At 44.8% G+C, this 26314-nt stretch overlaps 1 protein-coding gene across 4 annotated transcripts in view; it reads left to right on the top strand.

The window, feature by feature from the left end:
- Positions 1-26314, top strand: part of DOK5 (docking protein 5) — a 135739-nt gene that overhangs the window by 72044 nt on the left and 37381 nt on the right. For all 4 annotated transcript variants that reach the window (XM_070421390.1, XM_070421393.1, XM_070421389.1 and 1 more), the window contains exons 3-5: positions 17052-17166; positions 17244-17363; positions 20054-20243. In XM_070421390.1, coding sequence (XP_070277491.1) covers positions 17279-17363; positions 20054-20243 — 275 coding nt within the window. In that variant the 5' untranslated portion in view covers positions 17052-17166; positions 17244-17278. The remainder of the gene's footprint in view (positions 1-17051; positions 17167-17243; positions 17364-20053; positions 20244-26314) is intronic.

The following is a 26314-nucleotide window of genomic DNA, read 5'->3' as shown; positions in this document are numbered from 1 at the left end:
ACACACAGTAGGCACTTTGAACAGCATTGGTTGGGAAGCAGTGAGCATTGTCAACTCATGGAATACAATAGATGCCTTTGTGTTAAACTCTTATTTCACTTTCCAGAAAAAAAAAATCTGTACTTAAGACATGTGAAGCCAGGAGCAGGAATTTTGATCTGGAGGAAATGGGATGAGTGATGACAGAGGGGAGGAAGCCAGGATTGGGAAGTTTTCTGGGGACAGACTCAAAGGGAAGACAGAAGTGGACTGGTAGTTCCCCTTTGAATGTGGAACAAGCAAGGGGAGATTGAGGACAAGCTTGCCCTATTTCAGACTTCTACCTGCTGGCTTTGGACTTTAATATGTAAATCTGGGAGGAACGTGGTAAGCCAATTCCCTTTCATCTCTAATAACCATTAACCAGAGTTCAAAGCATTAGAGGGAAGAATTATCTACATCAAGCCTCCAAGCCCTTGATGAGTTCCTGCCGCCGATTCTTCCTGCCTGTTCTTGCAGATCTGATACATTCAGTATTAATCTCTCAGGGGCATAAAAACGCTGAAGTGACTCCGAGATATGCATTTTTTAAAATCTAAATGCTGTGTAATTTATGAATCTTGATAATAACAGGCTGGGGGTTATACGTAGCACACCGTGACCAGATTTCAGAGTTCATTCGGCTCTAAATGAGGCCGTTGCCGAGAGAAATGAGGGCCCGCACACTCTACTGTTTGGCCAGTACAGGGGCGGTGGGACCTAGGCAGGCATACCTTTCCTCTAGGAAATCGGTAGCCTTTCTGAGAACACGGTGCTGCTGTCGTGTCCCTTTAAAAGATATTACTAAGGAAAAAAAAATGCCAGTTTTGCACAGGATCCTTCTTAGAAGTTTTAAAACAAGAAATTGGCTGTAGACTTTTAAAAGTTGGTGCCTTCCTCACTGCACCGGTACCTAACGGTGCTCTCGTGCGAAAATGGGAAAGTAAATATATGAATAATGCACATACAGAGCAGTTCATTTTCCGTTCCTTTACCTCGTCCCGAAGCGCCCGCCAGCACTCGGCTGTCAGAGAGCCTGTGAGTTTGATGAAGTGTAATTGCAACCGTGGGAAGGCGCCAGTGGCTTTAAATAGAGTTCCTCCCGTTAGACACAAGTCCACTGTTTTTACTCCGGAAATCAGAGTCGTTCACTCTCACTCGAAGGGGCTGAGCGTTTCCCTGCGTAGTTTACTTTTTTGTGCTGAGGGACAATTGGGAAGGGGTCTGAGTGGAAGGAAGACCAAGGCACGTGGCGTGGGGCGTCTGCCGGGCCCGGGTTTGGGACCCAGCTTTCTAACCCTGCCTTTGCTCCTTCAAGCATCTTCGCTTCTGTGTAACGTGACCCCCAAGGCAGGTCACATCATAGCTTCTCCACCTCACTGTGGGATCCAGTTCACCTTGGACCAGAGTCCGGACCCAACAATTTCTCTAATATAAGCGTTTCCCGAATTGTGCGCTGGAGGGTGCGGCAGAGGCGAGTTCTGGGAGGACCAGGTTCTGTGGCCACGGTTGGGGGACGGCTGCTTTTCCTTCCCATTCCTGAGGTGCCAAGCCCACGGGAGTTTATGGGCACTCGGGGGGCTGGGGTGGGTTATGGAGACTCGGGGAGTCCTGCTGTTAGGAGAGCAGAGCCACGGTAAGGCAGCACTTCCAAAAGCGATTGCCTGTGGAGCCATCGTTTTTATTAAGTCACATATTCCAGGGAACAGCACATCTCACTCTGAGGAACCCCGTCTTGAGTGCTGCTTTGGGGGTCACCTGGTTTACTAAAGTCCGCTGGGCCCATTGTTATTTCAGCAAATAGGAGGGGTCTTCCCGCTCCACCGAAATCAAAGCGTCCACTTGTATGTCTAAGGGATAAATGCGAATGGCTTTGTGAAATGGAAGTCCCTCCAACTGCGGGGGACGGTGGCCATGGTTACCTTTGTCGTTCTGTCCAACCTTTCAGGCTCCTGGTTCTCTTGGTCGGTCCTTCCTTAGCGACCAGGGCACGCCCCCGGATCCCAGGCTTCACACGTTGCTCCTGTTTCTGCAAAAGTAGGATTCCGGTTCCTCCCAGTGAGCCAACGTCCTGGCATCATTTCTGGAGAATTCTGCCAGCTTATCTTTCCCAGTGACTCGTTCTTTTTTACGCGTTTCTCCCTCCTCTAAAACACGTCCTCTTCTGATGTAGCTGTCTCCATCGCCTCTTCTCTCAATGACTCCCAGTACTTTGGTTTTTATTATGATGATGGATAAAGCTGCTGTGAACATTCGTGTACATATTGTTGTATGAATATAAATTTTTATTTCTCTGGGATAAAATCCCAAGAGTGAAACTGCTGGGTCATACGGTGGTTCCATGCCTACTTTTACGAGAAGCTGTCAGAGTGTCACAAAGTGGCTGCACCGTTTTACATTCCCACCAGCAATGCTTGAGGGACCCAGTTTCTCCACATCTTCGCCAGCTTTTGGTGCTGTCTCTCTCTCTCTCTCTCTCTCTTTCTCTGTCTCTCTCTCTCTCTTTAATTTTAGTCTTGCTGATAGTGAGATCTCATTGGGATTTTAATTTGCATCCCCTAATGGCTGGCTGATGATATTGAACATATTCTCATGTACTTATTTGCCATCTTTATCTCTTTTTCGGTGAAATATGTTCTTTACCTATTTTTAACTATTTTTTACTATTAAGTTTGGCAGATTTTTAAAAAAATAAAATTTATATACTAGTCTCTTGTCAGATATGTGGTTGCAAATATTTTCTCCCATTCTATGGCTTATCTTTTCATTATTTTAACAGGGTCTTTTGCAGAACAAAAATTTTAATTTTGATGTGATCCTGTATTTGAATTGCTACTTTTCTGAATCATGCTTTTGGTGCCAACTCCAAGCACTCTTTGCTTAGCCTTGGGTCCTGAATAATTTCTCCCAGTTTTTAAAAATTATGTTTTTATTGATTTTAGAGAGGAAGGGAGAAGGAGAGAGAAATAGGAACATCAGTGATGAGAGAAAACCACTGATTGGTCGCCCTCCTCATGTCCCCGACCGGGGATCGAGCCTACAACCCCGGCATGTGCCCTGACCGGGAATCAAACCGTGACCTCCTGGTTCATGGGTCGATGCTGAACCCCTGAGCAACATTGGCCAGGCTCTCCCAGTTTTATTATTAAAAAACTTTTAAAGGTTTATAGTTTTATATTTTACATTTAAGCCCATGATTCATTTTGAGTTTAACTTTTGTACAGGGTGTGAGATGTGGAATGAGTTTCACTCTTTTTACCTATGGATGTCTACTTATTCTAATACCATTTGTTGAAAAACAGTTATTCTTTCCCCATTGAACTGCTTTTGTACCTATCTCAAAAATTATTTGGACATACTAGCTTGGGTCTATCCCTAGATCAGTGATTCCCAAAGTGGGCGCTACCGCCCCCAGGTGGGCGCTGCAGTGATCCAGGGGGGCGGTGATGGCCACAGGTGCATTTGGGGGCAATGAGTAACTGCTATTAAAATTTAAAAAAAAATTAATTTCCAGGGGCTGAGTAATATTTTTTCTGGAAAGGGGGCGGTAGGCCAAATAAGTTTGGGAACCACTGCCCTAGATCCTCTATTCTTTTCCATTGAGCTATGTATCTTTCTACTGATATCATAGTTGGTTACTGTAGATATAATCCTTAATATTGGGTAGAATGATTTCTTTCATTTTATTCTCTTTTTAAAGGTTGTTTTAGTTATTCTAGTGCCTCCCCTTTCCATAAAATTCTAAAATAAGCTTGTATGTCTACAGAAAACCCCTGTTAGGCTTTTGAAAAGAATGATATTAAAACTATAGATCAAATTGTGGGAGAACTGACATGGTTGTCTATGTCGAGTTTTTCAATTCATGAACATGGTATGTCACTCCATTTATTTGAATATTTGATTTCTTTCATCAGCATTTGTAATGTTCAGTCTTCATATCCTGCACACGTTTTAAGCTTATGCCTAATTATTTTATTTAGTTTGGATTAAATTTAAAGCCCTTTTGGATTAAGTGCTTACTTTGTGTAAGTCATTTTTGGCCTATAATTTGATAAAACAGTCATCTTGTTTAAATTATTTTTTTTCCAATCCCTTAATTATTTGACTAATTATTCGAAGTGGTTAGTTTTCCTTGCATTTTGGAAAGAGCCTCATTTTTTTAAAGGTTTATGAAAATTTCATCTGTTTCCTCTGTCACTGGTCTATACGTGTGTTTGACTTAAGCACACACATACATGTGGAAAAATAAGAAGGCCAAAACGAAAACAAATTTCACCTACAAAGTTCATTGACTGCAAATTCCTTTTCCCCCATTTACACTTATTTCTTACATGAATTTAAGACCCTGTATCTCCAGGGCTGTTTCTATGTAAGATATCTTACCTTTGTGTGGAAACACTTGGCTATAATCCAAGTGCACACAGAAGCTCTGTGTAAATGATGTCAAAGGCAAGTTAGTGAGAAATTAGTCAGTGGCTTCTGGTTTCAGAGAAATCACAGAGTACTGTGGGCCAAGTGAGTTACTGGTCAAGGAGTTGTGTTGACAAAGAATGGAGATCCACTCACCTCACTTTAAAATATTTTACAGGATTTTTTCCCTCTTCACTCTTCTTAGTCTTTAAATTATAAGCATCACTTCTGTTCCTTTTAACCAGTTTAAACAATTCTGAAGTGTATTGAGTAAAATGAAAGGAAATGATGACCCTAACCCTGGTCCTCAGGAAAAAAAAATACTATTAGATCAATGTGCACTTTTCAGACTGTTTTCTCTGTTTATACAAATAGAATCAGTGTCATATATAGGTGCTATTTTTAGAGCAGGAATGGAGTCATTCATTGCATACTGTACGCTCTTGTGTCAGAAGACCATAATTACAGATTTCCCCGGGATACTTGGGTGGGTCTGTAGTTCTTACGTAACTTTCAGTAGCAATTTCTTTCACAGTCATAATATTATGGTTCATGAGATAAATTAAATGGTCACATCAATTATGCCAATCCCCTTTCCCTCCAAGCCAATAATCAGTGGCTTATTAATGACACCTCATTAATTTCACAGTTCTAGAGTACTCTTTAATATTTGATATACCGTGATCTGTTTAAAAAATACCCAAATCGATGGACAAAATGGTTTCTAATTTTTTGCTAATATAAATTTAATTATGATGAAGAACTTGTGCCTCTGTCTTTGATGTGCTCATGCTAATCTTTTTGGAAGACAAAGCTGTGCAATTGCCAGGGAATATCCCACACCTTTCAACTTTTTGTAGCTACTGCCAAATTGTGCCCAGATAGGCTATATAAAAGCACCCCCTCCTCCCCCTGCCCCGCCGAGATCCTAGGAGAGAGCCCTTCACCCCAGACTCCATTCTCTGCATACATTTCAGATGCAGGCTTCTCAGTTTAAGGGCCTTTTAATTTTAAGGGAGACACAGTGAACGAGTTATTTCGGTTATTTCAGATGTGCAAATAAAGGCCCACTCTTCAGGGAGACAGTTCGGATGGATGATTCAGGCAGGCCCTGGGCCAGTTTATTTTAGTGACCAGTGGCCTGTAGCTATTTGGGGAAAGAATGGAACCGTCTCTCTGGGGGTTGGGCAGCACTGTCTAGACTGGTTCTTTCTGAAGAACCCTTTCACAAGATGTTTGCTTAACCTGCTGTGTTCAGGGCCCCCAGGGGAGACTGTGGAGAGAAGTGCTTTGTGATGACATTTGTGATGGGAACTGAGAGCATCTCTTCTTAGTTGCCTGTCCCTCTTACTAACATTGTGTCTTAAAACCATTGGCGCTTTTTTAAGGAAAGACAATATGGAAACATTTAAAGGCTTGGAACACAATATAAGAAATCTGGAAATTTTTTAAACAGAAAGGCTTAGTGGGGTATTTTGCAGTACTCTGAAATTTCAGCACATTATAATAATATAAAAACAAGTGTTACAACAAAAGCAACAATAATAAGAATAGTGTAATTGATTACTTTGTTAATACTTGAGAAAACATTATGGGCCCAAAAATAGATTGCTTTCATATTACTTTTATTTTCAGAGACAACCTATAAAAGTGAAAGGGCTTATGCCTCTTCATTTTCAGTAGGATAATGGCTTTAATTTTTTTTAAAGAATAAAGCAATTTGAAGCTTCTGCAGAGATTTGCAATTTGCATATACAAAGTGAATTGCTCACTTAATTCATTCAGTCCCATAAGGAGAAAATAATTAGGATACTGCCTACAAAAAGCAAGGCGGCAAATTGCCTTTTAGGTAGCGGCCTCCTTTTCACTCTGTAATGTAAATAAATCATCAGCCCTACATTCCTATCAGCAAAGGAAGGAGAACAATTGGAAATTAAATCCTTGTTTTCCTAGATGGAGACACCAGAAAACACACTTGAAATTCCCACACAGTGCCTGCCAATGGCATAATTCTCCCAGGAATATACCAGTTCCTCAAGGGAATGTACGTTTTAAAATCCGATTGTCTAATCTTCCCATGAAGCAGCAGAAGAAATTTCAACAGTCTCTCTATATAGTTACAAAATAATCCATTTGGAAAATTGAATCATGTAACGTGTAAATTGTTTTTGTTAATGCAAAACTGTATCAGTAGCAAATTAAACTTGGAAAGTATGGCCACTGTGTTAATCGCTGGCTGCTAAGCATTCATGTCAACGAACACAGTCACGTATGATGAATAAGACATCTGGAGTCTGGCTTTAAACAGCCAGAAGAATTTGGCGGTCTTTATTTGGGAAGCCCTAATTGGATGGCATACTTAAAGATCCATCAAAAACTTAGGAGAGCGTTGGATATTTTTTTCCTTTGATGGAGTTATGATAATGAGAAAACTAGAAACCAGGAACTGCATAGTCATTAAGTAACTCTTAAATCTGTCTTTTCATTCCTCCTGTCCTAACCTAAGCTGAATCCACTTCCTGTCTGCTTGTCTGCTGGCGTCTCCAGGCTCTATCTCCCCCTCAGATCCTGTTCCCATCCTTCCCAAGGTTAAGGCTGCCATGTATGTCCACGCCAGCTGCTCACTGTCGAACTGCAAGGGGCGCCACTATCATCAGTTCCCGTGAAGGTCGCTCTGTAGTGACATGATGCACCTGCCAGCCTTGTCCGTTCTCCACTTCTCTCCCAGGGCTTCTCACCCCAGCGCCATTCACATTTTGGTGGGGAGCTCTCCTGTGCATTCGATGTTTAGCAGCATCTCTGGCCTCCACCCAGTTGATGCCAGTAGCTCCCCCCTTGTGACAGCCTAGCATGTCTGTAGACATTGCTAAATATTTCCCTGTGGGGAGGGGAGGGGTACAAAAATCTCCCCCCGATCTCAAACCACTGCCCTACAGAATAGTCTTTCTAACACACAGATACGACCCTTTCATGTATCTGCTTCAAACCTTTAAATCTTTGCCCTTCAGACTTCATGATTCCCGTTACCGGAGGCAGCACATCAGCTCTTCAGGAGCTAGTCCTGGCCCAACGGCGCCACGTTTGTATCGCACCCGACTGCAGTCCCGTGATTGTGCCCTTGTCGTTTCTTCTGCCTGGAAACTGGTCTTTCTCTCTCCTAAATCCTTGCATGGCCTTCATGACCCACCTGAGGAATAACAAGGCCTGACTCAGCGATGGCGGCCTCTCCAATCCTTCTCTGCATATTCATTTTTTAAATTTAAAGCCATTATCCTACTGAAAATGAAGAGGCATACTCCCTTTCACTTTTGTAGGTTGTCTCCACGGTGAGGTGTGGTCAGGTTGACTGTATGTGAATCCCAGTTCGCCTGTTTGCCAGTTGTGTGAACAAGCCAACCTCTGGAGGCCACCACATTCTCACATGTCCGAGGGGCAGGGAACAGTGCCCGTGGACAGAAATGTGAAAAACTAAATAACACGGTGGGTGTGAAGTGCTCAGCACCCAACATCTGGCACGTGACCAAGAGTCTGCCTGCCCTGCCTGGGGTCAAACCTGCCTCTGCCAGGGTCGGGGATTGGCCAACCCTGGGCACGTTAATGACATCGCGGTGCCTCGGCCTCCCTGTCTGCAGGGGAGGTGATGGCAGTGATGGCAGGACCAGGAGCTTTCATCCCACAGGCGCTCACTGAGGGGCCATGAGGAGTGAGGCACCATCCGTGGCCCTAGAGATGCAGTGAAACAAAGCCGGTGGCTGCCCACCCCTGCTCAGCTAGGGAGGAGACAGAGCTCAGGAAATGTGTAGGTCAATAGGTTGTGGTTGGTGTGACGGGCCTGCTCAGGAGGGAATGAAGGTGGGGACTGGTCGGGAGCACCGTGCGAGAGGGTGGCAGAGTTCAGTGGAGGGATCAGCACTGGTGTCGTTGATTGACGGCGGGACGTGTGAGTCGCCGAGTGTGGGCGAATCTAAAGGAAGAGTGTTTCTAGCAAAAGAAGAGGAAACATGGAATAAGGCTGCTCAGTGGCCTGAAGAGACTTCCCTCAGGCTGGAAGCTGAGGAAACAAAGAGTTGACCTGCCTCTATTTCAGAGACGGGTGTCTCTCCATGTAATGACCACAGCATCACCGTGGCTGCATTTCAGAGGAACTCCGGATGATCCAGCGAGCCGTCCGCCGTCCGCCAGATGAGCAGGACCGCGTGGAGACTCTGCAGCGGTGTTCCTTCCAGATGCGGAGAGAAGGCCCTTCTCCTAGAGCAGCGGTTCTCAACCTGTGGGTCGCGACCCCTTTGGCGGTCGAACGACCCTTTCACAGGGGTCGCCTAAGACCATCCTGCATATCAGATATTTACATTACGATTCATCACAGTAGCAACATGACAGTTATGAAGTAGCAACGAAAATAATGTTATGGTTGGGTCACAACATGAGGAACTGTATTTAAAGGACCAGAAGGTTGAGAACCACTGTCCTAGAGGAACCCAGAGGGTGCTGGGGGTGCACGGTGGGCATGCATCTTGACAAAAGCAAATCGCAGTTTGTTCAGGCACGTTTTCAGGCAGCACCGTCCAGCAGAATCAGCTCGCCGAGGCCAAAGGCACCCTCCAACAAGGCGTCATTCTGCCGTTTCCGCCTTGTCCAGGGAGGGTTGTTGGACCGCCTTCGCCATCTGCCTCTCCTCTCTGTGGCAGGAAGATACCTCGATGCCATGGGGGAGGGGTGTTGAAGGCCCGATAACATGCTGCGCAGACACCACCCAGCAGCTTCAGAAGCAAAGAACAGGCTCTGGAAGTGAAGCCTAAATGGAGCCTAGATCCACCTGCGCATGGTTTTCTTCAGACCCTCACCAGCTACAGCTAGAACCTGCAGTTGGGATGACAGCTGGCTGGCTGTCCCTCTGAGATACCCTTGAGGACTGATGCTCTTGTCAAGCATCAGTGTCTACAGCAGCTCAGTGATGGACAAATCTCAGTTAAAACCAAGGATGAGGACGCCCAAATATGTGAGTGTACGGTGGGCACTTATTTCAGCTAAACATAGAGTGCATTCTACGTAGTCCAACTTGGTAACCTGACTCAACGCAGGAGCTACACATTAAAAACATTTTTTTCCTAATCCTCACCTGAGGACATGCTTAGGGGGAAGAAGGGAGAGAGAGAGAAACATAGAGAGGTTCCTTTCCGTATGCTTCCCAGCAGGGGATCCAATTCTCAACACAGGTTTGCACCAGGACCGGGAATCAAACCAGCAACCTTTCGCTGCATGGAGTGACACTCAACCAACAGAGCCACTGGGGCCAGGCTACACATTTTGAAGTGAGAAATGCATAGTAATAGTGATTCTAGCAACATTTGTGATCCGTGATTCCAGATTATTTCATAAAAAGTAGTCCGGGTGGGAGCAGGAAGAGTACCCTCAGTCAGCATGTACCTCGAGTCGGCAGTCACACATTGATGGGCTTAGGCTGACAACCCAGCTGGATGAAAAAGAATAGCACTTTGATGCGGGTGCTAAGATGATTCCCTGACAGATGGTTGGGGAACACGGTATTCACACGATACCATAGTATCGTCGAAAAATCAGTAGAACTGCTGTTTTACTCTCGAGAGATATGGCAGCTACCGCCAAGTGGTGGACTGAGCTGCACCAGCCCAGGCGTGCTCTGTCCTCTGATACGATGCAGGGCAAGCCCACAACAGCCCTTCAAAGAGTTCCTCTGTGTGTGTATTAATCCTCAGTTGAGGATATATTATTTCCATTGCTTTTCAGAGAGAGTAGAAGGAATGGAGGTGAAGAAAGAGAGAGAGAGAGAGAGAGAGAGAGAGAGAGAAATGTCGATGGGAGAGACACATCGATTGCTTGCCCTCCCGCACTTGCCCCGACTGGGAACAGGGAGCAAACCCTGTTGCCAGGAATCAAATCTGGGCCCTTAGGTGGGCTGGCCCGATGCTCTCACCATTGAGCAGCACCGACCAGGCCCTTGCATAGCATTCTTAACAAAAATGTTATCTGAAATCTCATCAAGCCTTTCAATGTAACTTCCATTTCAGAAGAAGTACAGGGGATAGAAAAATTAAGGGCACTGAGGACAAGCAAACACAGTTAGAACATGGAACATTTCACTGACAGGATTTTCTCAAAATGGTAGTACCATTTGCAAAATGCCAGGACTCTTCTAAATTAAGAGCGGCTCAATATAAGAAGAGACAATGCACACAGCAGCGTCCTTGGACCCGGCATGGGCTGGTGGTGGACAGGTCTGGGCACAGCTCTAAAAGACTTTTGGGGACTTTCAGGGATTTTGAATATGAGATGGCAATTAGAAGACATAAGGAATTCTTGCTTATTTCCTTGTCACAATGACATTGAGATGATGTGTAAGAACCTTGTTATTTGTAAGAAATATTTGCGAAAGTTGTAGGGATGACGTGTGTCTGTGCCAGCAATTTTCTTGCAGATAGTTCGGCCAAAACCAAGTGTGGATGCGTGTGTGCATGGGCACTCACACAGGCACCACATATTTATGTGCATAGAGAGATAAAGCTCATAAAAGAAAGGTGGTAAAATGTTAATAATTTTCCATTCTGGGTGCTTGGTGTATGTTGTATGGTTGTCCCTCAGGGACTGGTTCCAGGCCCCTCTGGACACCACAATCCACACAAGTCCCCCTGGAAAATGGTGTGGGACAGTATTGTTCTTTCAGCTCTTCTGTGTTTGAAACTCTTCAAAATAAAATTTTGGAAAATAAAGTAATGAACACAAAATTCCTGGAGCAACAAGCAGAAGGGAGAAAAAACACACACATCCAAGTTTTTGTTTAAAAAAAAAAAATGAAGCATAAATGAACTAGAAAGAATAAAGAAAACTGAAATAATTCCTAAAATGTCAATGTCCTGATCCATCTGTCCATACATTCAGAGACCCAGGAAGAAAGGGAGGGAAGCATTGGTGAGGTGGAGGGGTGATGCTCAGGAGGAGAGGATCTGACCTAGTTCTATATACATCAGCCACATCTCCACGAACATGGCATGGCAGCTCCCATTCTGTGGGCCAAAGCAAGTTGCTTGACCAAGCCCACGCTCATCAGGAAAGAGTCACCAGGGCTGAGAAGAAATGGATGCCTGTGAACAAGTATTTCAGTCTAGAAAAGGAAAGGAAGGTTGCTGTGAGCTGCAGAATTTGCCTTTGGTCTGACTTGAAATAGCTCCAAATTCTGGAGAGAATCAGTCTTGCCAAGTCTTATCCTTACCTAATCGTTTCCTGCCTCCATGCTCTGAAACATACCTTTTGCATCACAGACCTTCCTATCTAGTAGTGTTCATTATCTTTTTATCAGCGGATTTTTCAAAGAGCCGCTGTCTTCTATGAATTTTCAATTAGTCCAAGGATTGTGTTGGCCCCAGGATGTACAAAATTAGATTAAGCCTGAAGCTGATCTGGGTTTTAGAAAGTACACACTCAATTTCTCGAGGAAATCAAGTATTTCAAAGGTCCTAATATTGACATTTTCAGTAAGCCATACAGATGTTTCTGGTATTGTTTGATCACATAGCTGGATTCAGTAAACTTAAATATATCTTGGAAAAGAAAAAGGAAAGTTACACATTGAGGGGTCACAGATGTATTTGAAAAAGTAACCAGCTACTAGCAGCTCAGGAAGTCACAGAGGTTATTTTGCTTCTCTAACTTGGTCTGCTATGGTTTTAGCATGGAGATCATATGAAAAGGCAGGGTAAATACTGGTATTTAAACTCCTATCTACATACCATTTTTAATAACCAAATGACTTTGTTTTCTGCTAAATGCAAGAACTCACCTGCTAGTAGTGAACATTTGTAACCAGATCTCACTTAAGACCTATCTTGGAACCTTTCTTTTTTCTCTTAAATCATAATTCTCAGACATTTTAGATTTTGGTCATGAGGCTTGAAATTTGTCTTTATTGCCTTTCTTAGAAAATGCATTTGTGAAATGGACAAAAAAGGCAAAAAAAAAAAAAAAAAATCAAACAAACCCGCAAGAAAAGAGACAACAAGCAAATGGCCCTGTGCAGAAGTGACCTTTGGGACATCATGTGGGAACCAAATCATTACCAAGTTTCTATTGAAATCTAGTGTCATGCTTGTGCCAAGCAAATGAGAGTTGCTTTGGAGGCCATGACAATTAGGCCCATTGGATTGTTGTTGTGTTCTGTTTTGTTTTTAACCATGGATTTACATTTGTGATGAATGAATGAGTGAATGAATGAATGAATGCAAGGAGGTTCTTGAGGGGATGTGGTCCTACAACAATGGTGGTTAGATGCTGTTATGTTTTAGTTGTGAATCTGTATGACAGACATCATACTACAGGTAGAGCTTATGGTGCGTCTTGCTCTTGTGCTGTGAGCGAAAATTAAAACTATAACTACAGCCCTAACCGGTTTGGCTCAGTGGATAGAGCGTTGGTCTGCGGACTGAAGGGTCCCAGATTCGATTCCAGTCAAGGGCATGTACCTTGGTTGCGGGCACATCCCCAGTGGGAGGTGTGCAGGAGGCAGGTGATCGATGCTTCTCTCTCATTGATGTTTCTAAATCTCTATCCCTCTCCCTTCCTTTCTGTAAAAATCAATAAAATATATTTTTAAAAACGACAACATAAAAACCTATAACTGCAGAGGCTCAACGGGGAGTTTTCCTAACAAGTTTTGAGTTTGGCAGGAAATAACTTCTGGTTGATCTGAGACATAAGGAAAAGACAAGAACTTCAAATGGCCGGTGAGTTGAGTTACTGTGCCTGTCCCTGGTCCTGGGTGCAATGAGGGTCCGCTAGTCATGGAGGAGCCATATTCAATGAGACCCTGAGACCCTATCAAAATCTGTGTTTGCTTTAAAAGTGATTCTTTAGGAGCAAATTGTTTCTTTGTTAAAGGAATATTAAAAAATACGTCCTGTCTTGGTTTTCTCCTTTACAAAATGCAGTGACAGTGGCATTAAATATACCTTATAAAAGTTTTATGTGAGGTAAATATATCTGCAAATGTTATTTCTCGTAATTATCACTTTACCATGTATTTTGAGGAAGATACATGGGTTGCGGTAGATGGCAATTTTTTTTTTAAAGCAAGGAGTGTGCATGTGCACTTGTGTGCGTGTGTGCGTGTGTGTGTGTGCGTGTGTGCGCGTGTGCGTGTGTGTGCGCGCGCGTGTGCATGTGCACTTGTGTGCGTGTGTGCGCGCGCGTGTGTGTGTGTGTGGGTGGGGTGGTGGGTTTGTGCATGCACATACTCACTGAGATGTAGCTCTGATTTAGGGACAGAGCTGCTGCTTTAGGACTTGAATAGCCTTCCACAAATGAAATGGAACCCTGTCAGGTCTGCGAACACTCACTCACGTCCCCTGAGCGGGGGTGTTGGGTGGTTATTATCTAAAACCATTTCCAGAATGGGTAATTGTGTTTTGACTCATGCAGTTCTCCCTGCATTTCCTGACTCTTTGGGTGACTTATTCCTTCCTCTTTGCCCTTACTGCGTGTGTAATGAAACGACACATGTCAGAGTCATTGCTGTGTTTCAGGCCAGGGTAGACTGCTCTTTTATAATGACTTGGTGGCGGGTCAGAACACAGCCTGGGGCACTCACGTCACACTTATCCCTGTGCCCTGGGAAAAGAAAGAGGCCCTCCAGGAGGAGATGGATTCTGTGCTGCAAGCTTAGAGCTAGTCATTAGCATCCATCCAGGCAGCTGAGGAGCACAGGGTTCAGGGGTGGTTTGCCTCATTCCAAACTTGGGTCCTTAGCTGTGAGCTTGGGCACATGACTTTGACCTTTCTCAGCTGCAGTTTCTTGATTTTGAAAATACTGAGGATAATAGCTGCCTCATAGGATTTTGGTGACAATAAAAGGAGACATCCCATGTAAGAATAGTCTAAGCACAGTGCCAGGCTTTATAAATGTTGACTCTCAAGTGACTGTTCTTCATTGATGGAGTCCATCAGAAAGTCATTGATAGGTGACTAGTGTCTAGCTGGGAGCTGGAGTAACAGATACAGCTTCATGCAGCGTGCATGGGAGCAGCAAGAGGGGAGCAATAATTCCCACTAAGGTCAGGGCAGGTTTCCCAGGGGAAGCGGAGAAGTAACATTTCCCTGGAAAGAAGAGGCCGGAGAGGGGGCATCCGCTCTGGAGAGGCACCCTGTGGGTGGCTTGTCCTTTTGTTCAAGTCCACGTGTGCTGACGGAGTTTCCATTGTGTGGCAGGCTCTGAGTTAGATTCAGGGGACATAGTGGTGAGCAGATACGTGCTGTCCTGACCCTCCACAGGCAAGCCAGGCACTAAACCATCACCCATGTGGCCATCAGAGGGCGTGAGGACAAAGATGTCATTGGATGGTAGAGTCCTGAGACTCTGATGGGATGGGAATGGGGTGGGGTTGTCCTTTAGGGCTCTGCAGGTAACTGAGAGTTAAGGATGAATGGGAGCAAAGTTAGGACAGAGTGGGGAAGGCTCTGCCACGAGAATCAGGTCTCTTCTCAGAACTAAAGAGAGACTAGGGTGGCTGGGACAAGGACACATGGCGAAGGTGTCAGAAAGGAGGCTGGGGAGATGACTATGAGGAAGGTCACAGAGGGTCTTGGTCATTCGGGGGATTTGGGCCTTTGTCCCATGTGCCATGGGAAGTCATTGAAGTGTTCTATGCACAGAAATGCTTGAATCGGACTTGTATTTTGAAAAGACCATCCAGATGCTGGGTTCACAGTGAATTAATGAGGTTACGATGGGAGTGGAGAGACAGACAAGTAGTTGGGAGGATGGTAGTGGCTTGTAGTGGGGCAGCGGCACAAAAAGGAACCAAATAGAAGCAGGTTCCATCTGGTAAACTCTAAGCAACTTGGTGTCTTTGGAAAATAAGACAGGTAGCGTTTAGCCACTGAAGAGACTGGTCTGGCGGACTTTGGGGGACGCTGGTGTCCTCCTCAGTTTGGGCTGTTGTGACAGAACGCCATGCACTGGGGGGCTTGTCAGCACAGACGTGTCTTTCTCACAGCTCTGGAGGCTGAGAAGTGCAAGGTCCAGGCTCTGCCAGATACACTCTCTGGCGAGAACTCGCTTTCTGGCTCATGGACATGTCCTTGCTGTGTCCTCACTTGGCAGAAGGGACCAGGGAGCGCTCTGGGGTCTGGTTTATAAAGACACTAACTAACCCTATTCATGAGGCCTCCGCCCTCAAGACCTAAGCACTTCCCAAAGGCCCCACCTCCTAAGACCAGCACCTTGGCAGGGTGGGGTGGGGAGGGGAGGATTTGACATAAGAATCATGGGGAGGCACAAACATTTGGTCCAGAGCAACTTTTATGATATTTCATACGAAGACATCTGCATTTATACTATGGAGAGAGCCAGTGGAGGCACAGAAGTAGAGGAATGAAATAATCAGATTAGCATGCTTTATGGGGGTATTTCTTTCTCTCCCCACCTACTTCTTGAGCCAGACATTTATTGAATTTTGAGTAACAGTTGGGAGAAATGGTGCACAGGACTGAAGGCAAGGTTGATGAGAGCACATTCTTTTGTGTAACACAAAGGAGGTAAAGGAAGGGGGTTACCCTTGTCAGTGGGGAAGAGTTGTTTATCTTGTAAATACTCCACTCTGAAGCCATGTAAACCTCCTCTTAGGCGGGGCTCAATGCTCACACCCCTGGAAGGCAGCAGAGGGCCTGGACAGATCCCAGCAGGGACAGCCATTTGGAAACACAAGAAGGGGAGGGGCTTACAAATGTGTTACAGGGAGGAGGAATCATGGGGGAGAGGCAGGAGAGAGAGTGTGCAACGGGAGAGCTTTTCCTGCTGACAGCAGCCAGGGGTACCAGTGCAGTGTTCCCAGCTCTCAGCATTTTCACTGCCACTGAGAAGCTAGGAGGTCAGAGGGAGAAGCTAGGAGTTCAGAGGGAGAAGCTAGTTCAGAGAGAGAAGCTAGGAGGCCAGAAAGAGAAGCTCTGGGGTCAGAGGGACAAGCTAGGTGTTCAGAGAGAGAAGCTAGGAGGTCAGAGAGAGAAGCTAGGAGGTCAGAGGGAGAAGCTAGGAGTTCAGAGGGAGAAGCTAGGAGGTCAGAGAGAAGCCAGGAGGTCAGAAAGAGTGGAAACGTTTCACACACCAGCTTTCTGTGCCGGACAGAGGACTTGAACCTGAGTGGAGAGCGTTTTGGGAGTCCGGATGCTCCATCTCTGGATGGCAAAGAGTGGGATCATTCAGTATGCACTGGGCCAGCTTTCCTTCTCCTTCCTCGGGGGTCCCTGGGTTTAAGACGCTTCCACTCGGAGTGGCTGTCCCCAGTGATGGAGATGGACATGAGAACTGTGGAGAAGGTGGAGTCTTTGGGGGGTACTAGTATAAAAAAGACTAAAACTAGCTTCCTACCTCTAGGAAGGAGAGTCTTGCCACATAACATACCTCAGAACATTTGGAAAATGAAGGTAACATGTTCGCCTTCCTTGCTCTGTGCTAAGGATGACACTGGAGTGAGTCTGAGCTTTGATGACACCGTCACGCTGTGTTCATGCTCCTCCCTGTGTCTGCCCTTGGTTGGGGGTTGTTGATGGGAGGCACTGTTTGAGGGGTGTGATCCAACTTGTGATTGCCCATTTTCCAGGTGACAGAACTCAACAATGTGAAGAATGTAGCTCGGTTGCCCAAGAGCACCAAGAAGCACGCCATCGGGATTTATTTCAATGACGACACCTCCAAGACCTTTGCTTGTGAATCAGGTTGGTGCGGCAGGGCGGGCTGCTTCCAGCTGGCCAGTGGGCGCTGGGCTCACGGTTCCTCTTGGGCATTCCCGCAGATCTCGAGGCTGATGAGTGGTGCAAGGTGCTCCAGATGGAGTGCGTGGGGACACGGATCAACGACATCAGCCTCGGGGAGCCCGACCTGCTGGCGACTGGGGTTGAGAGAGAGCAGAGTGGTACGTACAGAACATTCTCTGCTTTGCTCTTTTCTAGGACTGTTTTGTCCCCGTATAATAAAACATAACATATCTTCATTATGTAAACTTGTTAGAATTATAAAAAATGTATATAGAAGCAAAATAACCTTTTATTTCACCTAAAACCTGTGTTAATATGTTAGTGTATTTCTTTTCTTAATATGTTTTCGATGCATAGTATGAATATATCTACATTAATAACACCAGCTAGCAATTGGGGGGAGCCTGCTTTGTGCCTGTTTCTATGGAAGGTGGATTCAATTATTTGGTTTTCCCGGCAGCCCTGTGACATAGGTCCTATTACTTTCCCATTTTATAGGCGAGGAAACTGAAGCTTAGAAGAGCTAAAGATCTTGCTCCAGTTCCAATAGCTAGTGTTTGATTCCGGACTATTTTTGGTCCTGTATTTAGAATGTCCAGGCAAACAGTGACATGGATTTGTGCCTTGCCTTTTTCACTTTTATTGAAAGCCTTCCAATGTTTTTTAATAGAACTTGAACTTTACAAATACTTCGTCAAGTTTAAACCCACCTAAATATGTGATTTTTTTTCTTTTTTTCCTTTCTACGGAAACACTTGAGCCAACTCTTTGAGCTCAACATTCAACCTAGGAATAAGTCATTACAAGTAATAATGACCAAAATATTCATGACACTTCAGCAAAAAAAAAAAAAAAAAAAAAAAAAAAAAAAAAATCGATGTTGGTTTACAGTGTGAGCCTGGAGGTGAGAATCATTTCTTTGTCTCCAAATGGCTGAGCCTGTGATAGGCAGATTGGGTCCCAGAGCTCTGCGTTAGCCCACTGCATTGAGTTATGAGGCTATGTTACAACCCAGAGGCCGTGGGTCACCTGGCTCAACCAGGCACAGGGCAGAGGCGGAATGGGGCTGACCCCTTCTGTGGGCGCACACTCCACTATCCATAAAGTACATCCTCCCTTCTGACGGGGACTGTGTCTTCAGGACACAGTCACAGCCTAGGACTACTTGGGAGGCACCGTTATCTGCCCTAATCCTCCCCCGTGGAAGCATTATTGCCGGGGACCTGGAAGTGCTGGCCAATTCGAAGGCACCTCTCATAGACTAGGAAGCTGAGCTGCAGAGAGTGGTCACGTGCCAGGGCCATGCAGCAGGCCCAGGCTCCTTCTGTGGTCACTAAGTCAGGATACGCCCGGGCTGCGAGGCCCCACCCGCTGCGCCTCACAGGCAGGTGCACGTGGACCCAAACACAGAGAGGAAGCATGACAGGCTGTGGTTGTGTAAAATTCAGGGTGCTCCGGTCAGCACTTATTTCTCACACATTATATTTGTGAGGCTGCATCCTGATGGCACTATGGGCTGAATGCAAGAGTGGGCTGTAACTGGGAGTGACCTTTCCTGTACCAATGTCCCATGCCTCCGTTTCCTCTTCTATCAAATGGGAATGAGAATACATTCTCTGGTAGATAAGTACTATGGATGATTATGAAACAGCTAGGTCTTTTAAGGCACTTTACAATATTAATTTGCATGACTGCAAGGAATTGTGATAGAAATGGTCCCTCTCACCAATATTTGCTGTTGTCATTCTCAAGCAAGGTAGTTATAAAAGGACCTTTAAGCAAATACACTGGTGATGGTCTCTCTTACTTTCTAATCAATGATGACAGTCTTGCTTACTTGTTCCAGCAAATATTTGGTTAGAGGGAGTTTGAATAACTTAGAAAACTTCAATAAAAGATGCATTAATATATTTCACAGTCTTGACGCTCCTACTTACTAAATTCAACTAAAATATATGAAAATCCTAATGACATCTTTACTATAAAATAATTAACTTAGAATGGCATCAATACTATTAGTGCCACTCTGTTTTGTCAGATATATGCAATCAACAGTGATGAGTAGGTGAAAATGTATTTGCTATAGAGATGTTCAGATTTCACTTAAAGATTTTTGACTCAGTAAATTCTTAAATTAACGAATTTTCTAAAATATAATAGAAATACTATGATTGTGCCTGTAGAGATGAAAATTTGGTTGCAGTAATAAGTCAAGAGCTGTATTTAAAGTAATCTTAAATTTTTATAGTCACCCCAGCAAGCAAATGAATATTTCTTTCCAGTATTTGGCTGAATACAGCTCACTATTAAAACTAGTTCAGATATAGCCATTGACATCTTCCCAAACTCCTGGTCTGTGAAGTGCACGGTGTTCGTGTTGAGTTTTATTCAAACAGTTTGGGATACCGTTTTATTCTAGTTAGAAAAATGATAAGTCGACAGTTATTTCGCACCTGCATCTTTTGTGAACACAAAAGTGTGGGCGTAATGAATATGTGCTTGGCAGGGGAAAATGTTTTTAATGGTTTCATCACTTTGGTCTTTTATTGGCCTACACATTTTTTTATTATGCAAATTAAAAAATTAAAAAACCGCTCTTTGCTCATTTAAATAGTGTTTAGTGTATGCTGTCAGCCAGATTGTATCATTATTATGTGATTTAACATGGTCTTCATTTTGAAAATCATTTTCTGGGACTGTTAACGGATGAGAAAGATTTATCTCCCTGAGTATTCAGTCAAAAGCTAGACAGTGAGCCTGAATGATGTTGAAATGCCTCTTTGTTCCTACAATGTCTTTGCTGTTTTATTCCTGGGGATTTTAGACTAACCTTTTGTTTTTCTCCCAGAGAGATTCAATGTGTATTTGATGCCATCTCCTAACTTAGATGTACATGGCGAATGTGCCTTGCAGATTACATATGAGCACATCTGCCTTTGGGACGTCCAGAATCCCAGAGTCAAACTCATCTCTTGGCCGCTAAGCGCCCTGCGGCGGTACGGGCGAGATGCTGCTTGGTTCACTTTTGAGGCAGGGAGGTGAGTGCGCTCATTGCTTTTCCATGTTTTTTCCCCAGGTGCACGTCCTCCGAGGCCTGGGTTTCGTACGAGACCCACCTTGCACCACCCCTTAGGGACTGCATAGACCATACCAGTAGGGGGTGTGTGGCAAAACTCTCATATATTAAACATGGCTTCTTTTCCAGGGACAATTCTATGTTCTATGAATATGATATGAATTTTCATTGCACAGTTTGACTTCATACCACAGCCTGAAGTTGAACTAGGTCCAAATGTGTCCTTCACTGGTCACGCTCCTTGGATCTGGAAAGCCTCCCTGTTGTTATTCTATTTATGTTTCCTCCTCTGAGCTGACCGGCCCCTTAGCCAGGCGAGGGGTGGGCACCTTTTGAAGCTGCAGCTGGTGAGTTCCACCTGCTCTGCTCGCAGCGCAGTGCAGGGCACTGGTCCCGGAGGAGGCTGATTCTAAAACGTGCCCCTTGCAATACCCAGGAGCTCTCTCCCGCTTTCCCTGTTGCAAGTTCATTGGGGAGAGAGATCATGGCGCCCTAGCGTTTGGGTTGATCATTAGCTACAAAGATATCAGTCTCATCAGTGCTCCTTTTCCTTCTCCCCACCTTTCCTCCATCAAATGTAGGCTCTATTTTTGACACACTGCATGCAGTTTTACAAGTTAGAATTGTGAATGATTGAATTTTAAGACACAAGTCCTTCTGAATATGGCCTGGCATTGCATTAAAGTTGGAAACATCTTATGACCTAAAAAAAATTGTGTTAAAAATTTAAAATAAAATAAAAAGGGAGACAAAATAAAACATACAAATGTAACTAAAAACAAACAACAACATCAAAAATGGTGCGTCAGAGTGGACAGAGATATATTTGAGATAAGGAGAGTAAACACATAATTTCTGACCACCCGAGACCCTGATCCACCCGAGTCTGTGACAGTAATGCTCCACTCAAGTTGCTCTGTTAGTTCATTCCAAACAAAGCCCAAGTATTTAAAAATTGCTTTTCAGAAATAGGATCAATTCGGTGCTCCTACAACCATTCTAGAAAGTTGTAAGATCCCTCTCTCCCATACTGCTCTTCTCGGTCCATTTATTTTCAAGTTCTGAAAGGGCCTGTCAGGTGGAGCACAATTTCACCTACGGTATTGAAATGCTATAAACAAGCTAGTGAATCTCCCAGTTTTCTAAGGTCCTCACCTTAGAAAATAAAACTTTAATCTTCAGAGCAATGTTCTTCCTTTGCCAGAATTTCCTCATGGGAAAACCTCTATATAGGAAATTAAGAATTTGTTTGGGAAGGTGGGTGTATTTTCCTGTTTGGGTCTCAGATGTTACCTATGTACTCATCCTAACCAGTGAAATCAAGGTGTAACATGTTTTATAATAGATGTTTCTATTGGCCATAAGCCCATACCCTCCCCGCTGTTACTTACATTGGCGCACGGGAGAATTCTGCATCCATTGGGACATTTGGGGCCCATCTCGGGCAGCACTGATTTTAACACGAATATGTCTCAGCTGTTCTTTGATTCACTGTCTGTAGGAAACAGGAATAGGAAAAGTGTATGGCTTTTTATCATAATTTCTGAAGCTTTTGAAACCTTAGCAAACTTTCATAGTATCTCGTGAGTATTTGAAACTTCTTTTTGAAATTATCTTAATGTTCTAGGTTTTACTGCTCCTCATACCTTCCTCAATGTTAATTTATTCAGATTGAAATCTGGTTGAATTTCTAAGGTTCTAAGATTATTCTAAAGACTTATATTTCTTCTAAGTCGTGCAGAAACCAGAGCTGTTTTTAAGCAGGTGTGTGTGTGTGTGTGTGTGTGTGTGTGCGCGCGCGCACGCGCGTGTGTGTGAAATCATGTTCCTCTTTCGTAAACAACGGGATGCAGGGCACAGGTGAAGAAGTGGTGAGATACTGAAATAGTTCAGGTGGAAGAAGTGGTGGGTACAAGTGTGGATGTATTGGAGACATACATTTCACAATTACCCAGTGACCTTTAATGGAAAGCTATGAAGCGCTCTCTTGGAAAATGAAAGAGTTTTACCCTATGTCCTTGGTTTCATTATGGTCTGACCTTTTGGGTATTTCCTCCAGGAACTCCAGCATGTAGGTGGTTATAATACCCACAACTCCTTCCACGGAGTCTTGAGTCTCATATAGTGCAGGGGTTTCGGATGCCTGTGATCTTGAGCAGCATTCTTATTCATGCCATGCTGGCGAGGCTGTGCAAACGGGAGATGAAGGACAAGTATTGGGTTTGTGTTCTTGGGATCTTACTCGCTTCTCAGCCAGCATGGTGTTGGTAAGGGACCCTGGCTCAGGAGTCAGAGAGACCTGGATGCTAATCTCTGGTCTTTATGAGCTGTTGACCTTGGGCAGAGAGTTCACCTTCCCCTGTAAGTTTATCCAAGGAGTAACTTCCTTGCAGGGTGAAAGCAGAGGTGCATGCAGATGGCCTAGAAGGTGCTGGGCTTCTCTAAGTAGCAGCTCTGATATTTTATTACAATTCCCCTGGGGGTAGGACTGGCTTTGCAGGATGCAGACAGTGTTAAGCACAAGGTACTATTACTGTTTTATATTTTGCCTGAAACTCAAATGAAGATGAATTTTTATAGTCCAAGATGCTCTGGATAATGAGATCATCCCTGGTCCCCCCAAGCGTGAAGGTTTCATATCTGCCTTGCTTTATTAGTGAAGATAATTTTTTCCTTGGCTATTTTTGGATGTGTTCAAAACAAGGCAGTTTCATGTTAAGTAACATAATTTCCTCCCTGTCTCCCTGCACTAAATGAATAGGAGTTAAGTCCCTCGAGGCGAGTCGCTTTCACATGCCCAACATGCTTCCGCCAAGACTTTACACTATGTCTGCTGGGAGCACAGGGAATGGCCTTGGGCAGACTTCTGCTCCTCGTCAGCCTCTGTGGATGGAGCTGAGTGTTCATCCTGTACAGTGGCCCCATTCCACCCACCAAGACGGACCGTGGGCACGTGTGATAAACTGGACTGGGAGTCGGACAAAACGAATTAAATTATAATTCTACTGCATACTGGCTGTGGGAACTGGAGTGAGTCATCTAACTTCCTGAGCTTCCATTGGCCACCTGGGACATGGGTATAATGTAACACATATTCACAAGATTGCCATGGAGATTGGTAAAGCTACATGGACAAACACGTGTCTTAAGGCCGGCACCGAGTAGGCAGTTGTATCAACCCAAACTGACAAGAGCAGGAAAGAAATTCATTGGCTTGCATAGCCCAAAGCCCAAGGAGTAGGGATGACTTCAGGCTTGGCTGCATTCAGTGTCAATGACCACCCTAGGTGTCATCTCTCAGCCTTGTTTCTTCTAGGATGGCTTCCCTCTGGCTCCACCTGGTGGCTGCTAGGAGCTGTGGGCTGACCGCACACCATCAGCCTATAGAAGAGATACTGTTATTCCTGCCCTATGCTGACCATTACATTCACAAGGTGTCAGGCCCCGCAGGGAGCACTGTATGCAAAGCCCACAGGGTGTGAATTGAATGGGGTGGTCCTCCCAGGCCAGGAAGGGGTACTGATGTCATCTGAGGGGAATGGATGTGAGATTTTAAAAAAACACTGACAACGTGTCCAATACAACTTTTAATAATTGCTCAACGCAAGTGGGTGAAGTGACCGACTGCAGTTAGCAGCGTCACTCAGAGTGGTGCTGAGGTACAGAACACTGGTTCTCACCGGGGGATGGCTCCCAGGGACAGTCGACAAGGTCTGGAGACATTGGTGCCTGCCACAACTCTGGCAGGGGCACTTGGTGGGCAGAGGGGCCAGAGATGCTGCTAACCCCTCACTCACCGACAGTCCTCAACACAGAGAGCTATCAGGTCCAGTTATTTGACTGAGAAACTGCTCTTGCAGGGGTATCCACCACTGACAACAATCACTAGTATTTACTGAGTCCTTACTACATGGAAGTCACTGTACTGAGCATTTTGCAAATACAGGCTCCTTTAAGCTACTCAGTGATTATATAAACTAGGGGCTGTTATTGTTTAAATTTTTATTTATTGATTTAGAAAGAGGAAGAGAGAGAGAGAGGGAGAGAATGATTTGTTGTTTCACTTTTTCACTTATTTTTGCATTCATTGGTTGATACTTGTCTGTGCCCTGACTGAGGATCGAACTGCCAACCTGATGTATCGGGATGACGCTCTAACCAACTACCTGGGCAGGGCGCTGTTCCCATCTTAAAAGGTAGGCATCTGCGTGACTGGTCCAGTAGAATATTCAGGAGTCACACTCAGATCTTCTTCCAAACCCTGTCCATTTCTAAAAAGGCTAAGTATTACCATCCTGTGGGCAGTTAGCCTAGCTCTTTTTTTTCTTTCTTTTTAAAATTGGATTTATTGGGGTGACATTGGTTAATAAAATTACATAGGTTTCAGGTGTGCAATTGTATGACACATCACCTGTGTATGTATTGTGTGTTCACCACCCAAGCCAAGCCTCCTTCCACGGAGGAAGTCTCATTCTTAATTGACTTCTCAGGGTTGAGGGAGAGAGGGCATCCGCCTACAGCCAGCCCCTGAGATACACTAACGTATACATTTTCTTAGTTTACTTCACTTCTGGAAGCTTCTCTTTGTCCTCTCTTTGTCCGTTTGGTTTGGAGTGCAGGCTCATACAGCGAGGATTGTTCACCTCTCCCGGGCAGCAGTGGTGTGACTACAGGCCATAGGGTTTTTCAGATGCTATTTCTCTCCCTGGCCCCCATTCTCCCCCCAAGCAAAGCTGACCATATCTCAGTTTTTTCCCTTGAAGAAATTCAGAGTTGACACATACACTTTTTAGTAAAGTGCAGTTGCAGAATCAGTTGCCCCTGGAGAGCAAGAACATCTAGTATATAATCTGGGAGACTGAGGCACAGCTTGCTTCTGTTCTGAGAGGTTTCTCTCGTCTTTTTTGTTTGTCTCTTTCCACCTGGAAGCCCTGGGACCTCAGAGAAGCCCTGGGGTGGCAGGGGCTCCAATGTTTGCGGGAAGATCCAGCTGACGTGAAGTGCTGACTGCGCGCCATCCCCCGTGGAGCCATTCTGAAGTGTTTATTGTTCAAAGCGAGGTGGCAGGTGCCCACGGGTGCCCTGTTCATGTAGCGAGCTCCCTCGGCCCACCTCGCCTCCCCACTGCCGGGAATGATCTCGGGGTTTAGCACCCCCAGAGGGAGAGCTGCTCAGGTGACACTTGGCGAAGGCAGCACTGAACAATTACCACGCTCGCTCGAGCACTCTCTGTCCCAGCTGGAGACTCTCTGGAGCTTTCGACATTGTTTTAAGGGAACATCTGGGCATGCCAACAATATGCGAAGAAGAGCGACATCGCACTCACAGGTGCTTTTCCTTACATGGAGAGCACACCTTTGTGAAAAAGCTTGTTTTGGATGGAAAGACATCCAAACAACCTTGGAAAAGAAATAATCTAATTCCTGTGTATATCACTCTAAACACAAGTCCAATTGGTGAAAGGACTTTTCATTGGAAAAGAAAATTGTTTCCCCTTCTCGTCGGTGAAATTGCAGCTGAAAAGACAATTATTCTGGGAGAAATCTTTGAATGTTCTCTATTCGTCTTGATTCTAAGCTATTAATTGTCTCTGATTTCTGAATATTTTATAGAGCATATCCTCATTCTTGTTAAGAGATTGAAAGCAAATTAACAAATGGCAAGTGCCCACTCTCCCCACTATGCTGCCGAGATGGACTTGAATGGAGGTGAACTTGATCTCATGCACAGGCTTGCTCAGAAGTAAAATCACTTCTGTTGCAAAGAAAGCAGAACCTGCTATTGCACCAGGTATACCATTTGTTCTAGGATATTACCTATCCCAAAATAATCTATCTATATAAAAGCCTAAGGGACTGTTACAGCCGGTCGACCAAATGACCTATCGACTAGTTGCTTTGTTATGCACTGAGCACCAGGGGGCAGAAACTCAACACAGGAGCTGCCCCATGGTGGTCAGTGCACTCCCCCAGTGGGAGCGCCACCAGGCTCATGGCTGGCGACCACAGCTGAGGCAGTGCAAGCCTCTCCCGC

The sequence above is a fragment of the Myotis yumanensis genome, unplaced genomic scaffold (assembly GCF_028538775.1).
Source record: "Myotis yumanensis isolate MYYU_CA2020_CCGP unplaced genomic scaffold, mMyoYum1.0.hap1 SCAF_7, whole genome shotgun sequence".
Classification (NCBI taxonomy): Eukaryota; Metazoa; Chordata; class Mammalia; order Chiroptera; family Vespertilionidae; genus Myotis; species Myotis yumanensis.
This window is presented reverse-complemented; position numbering and strand designations above follow the sequence as displayed.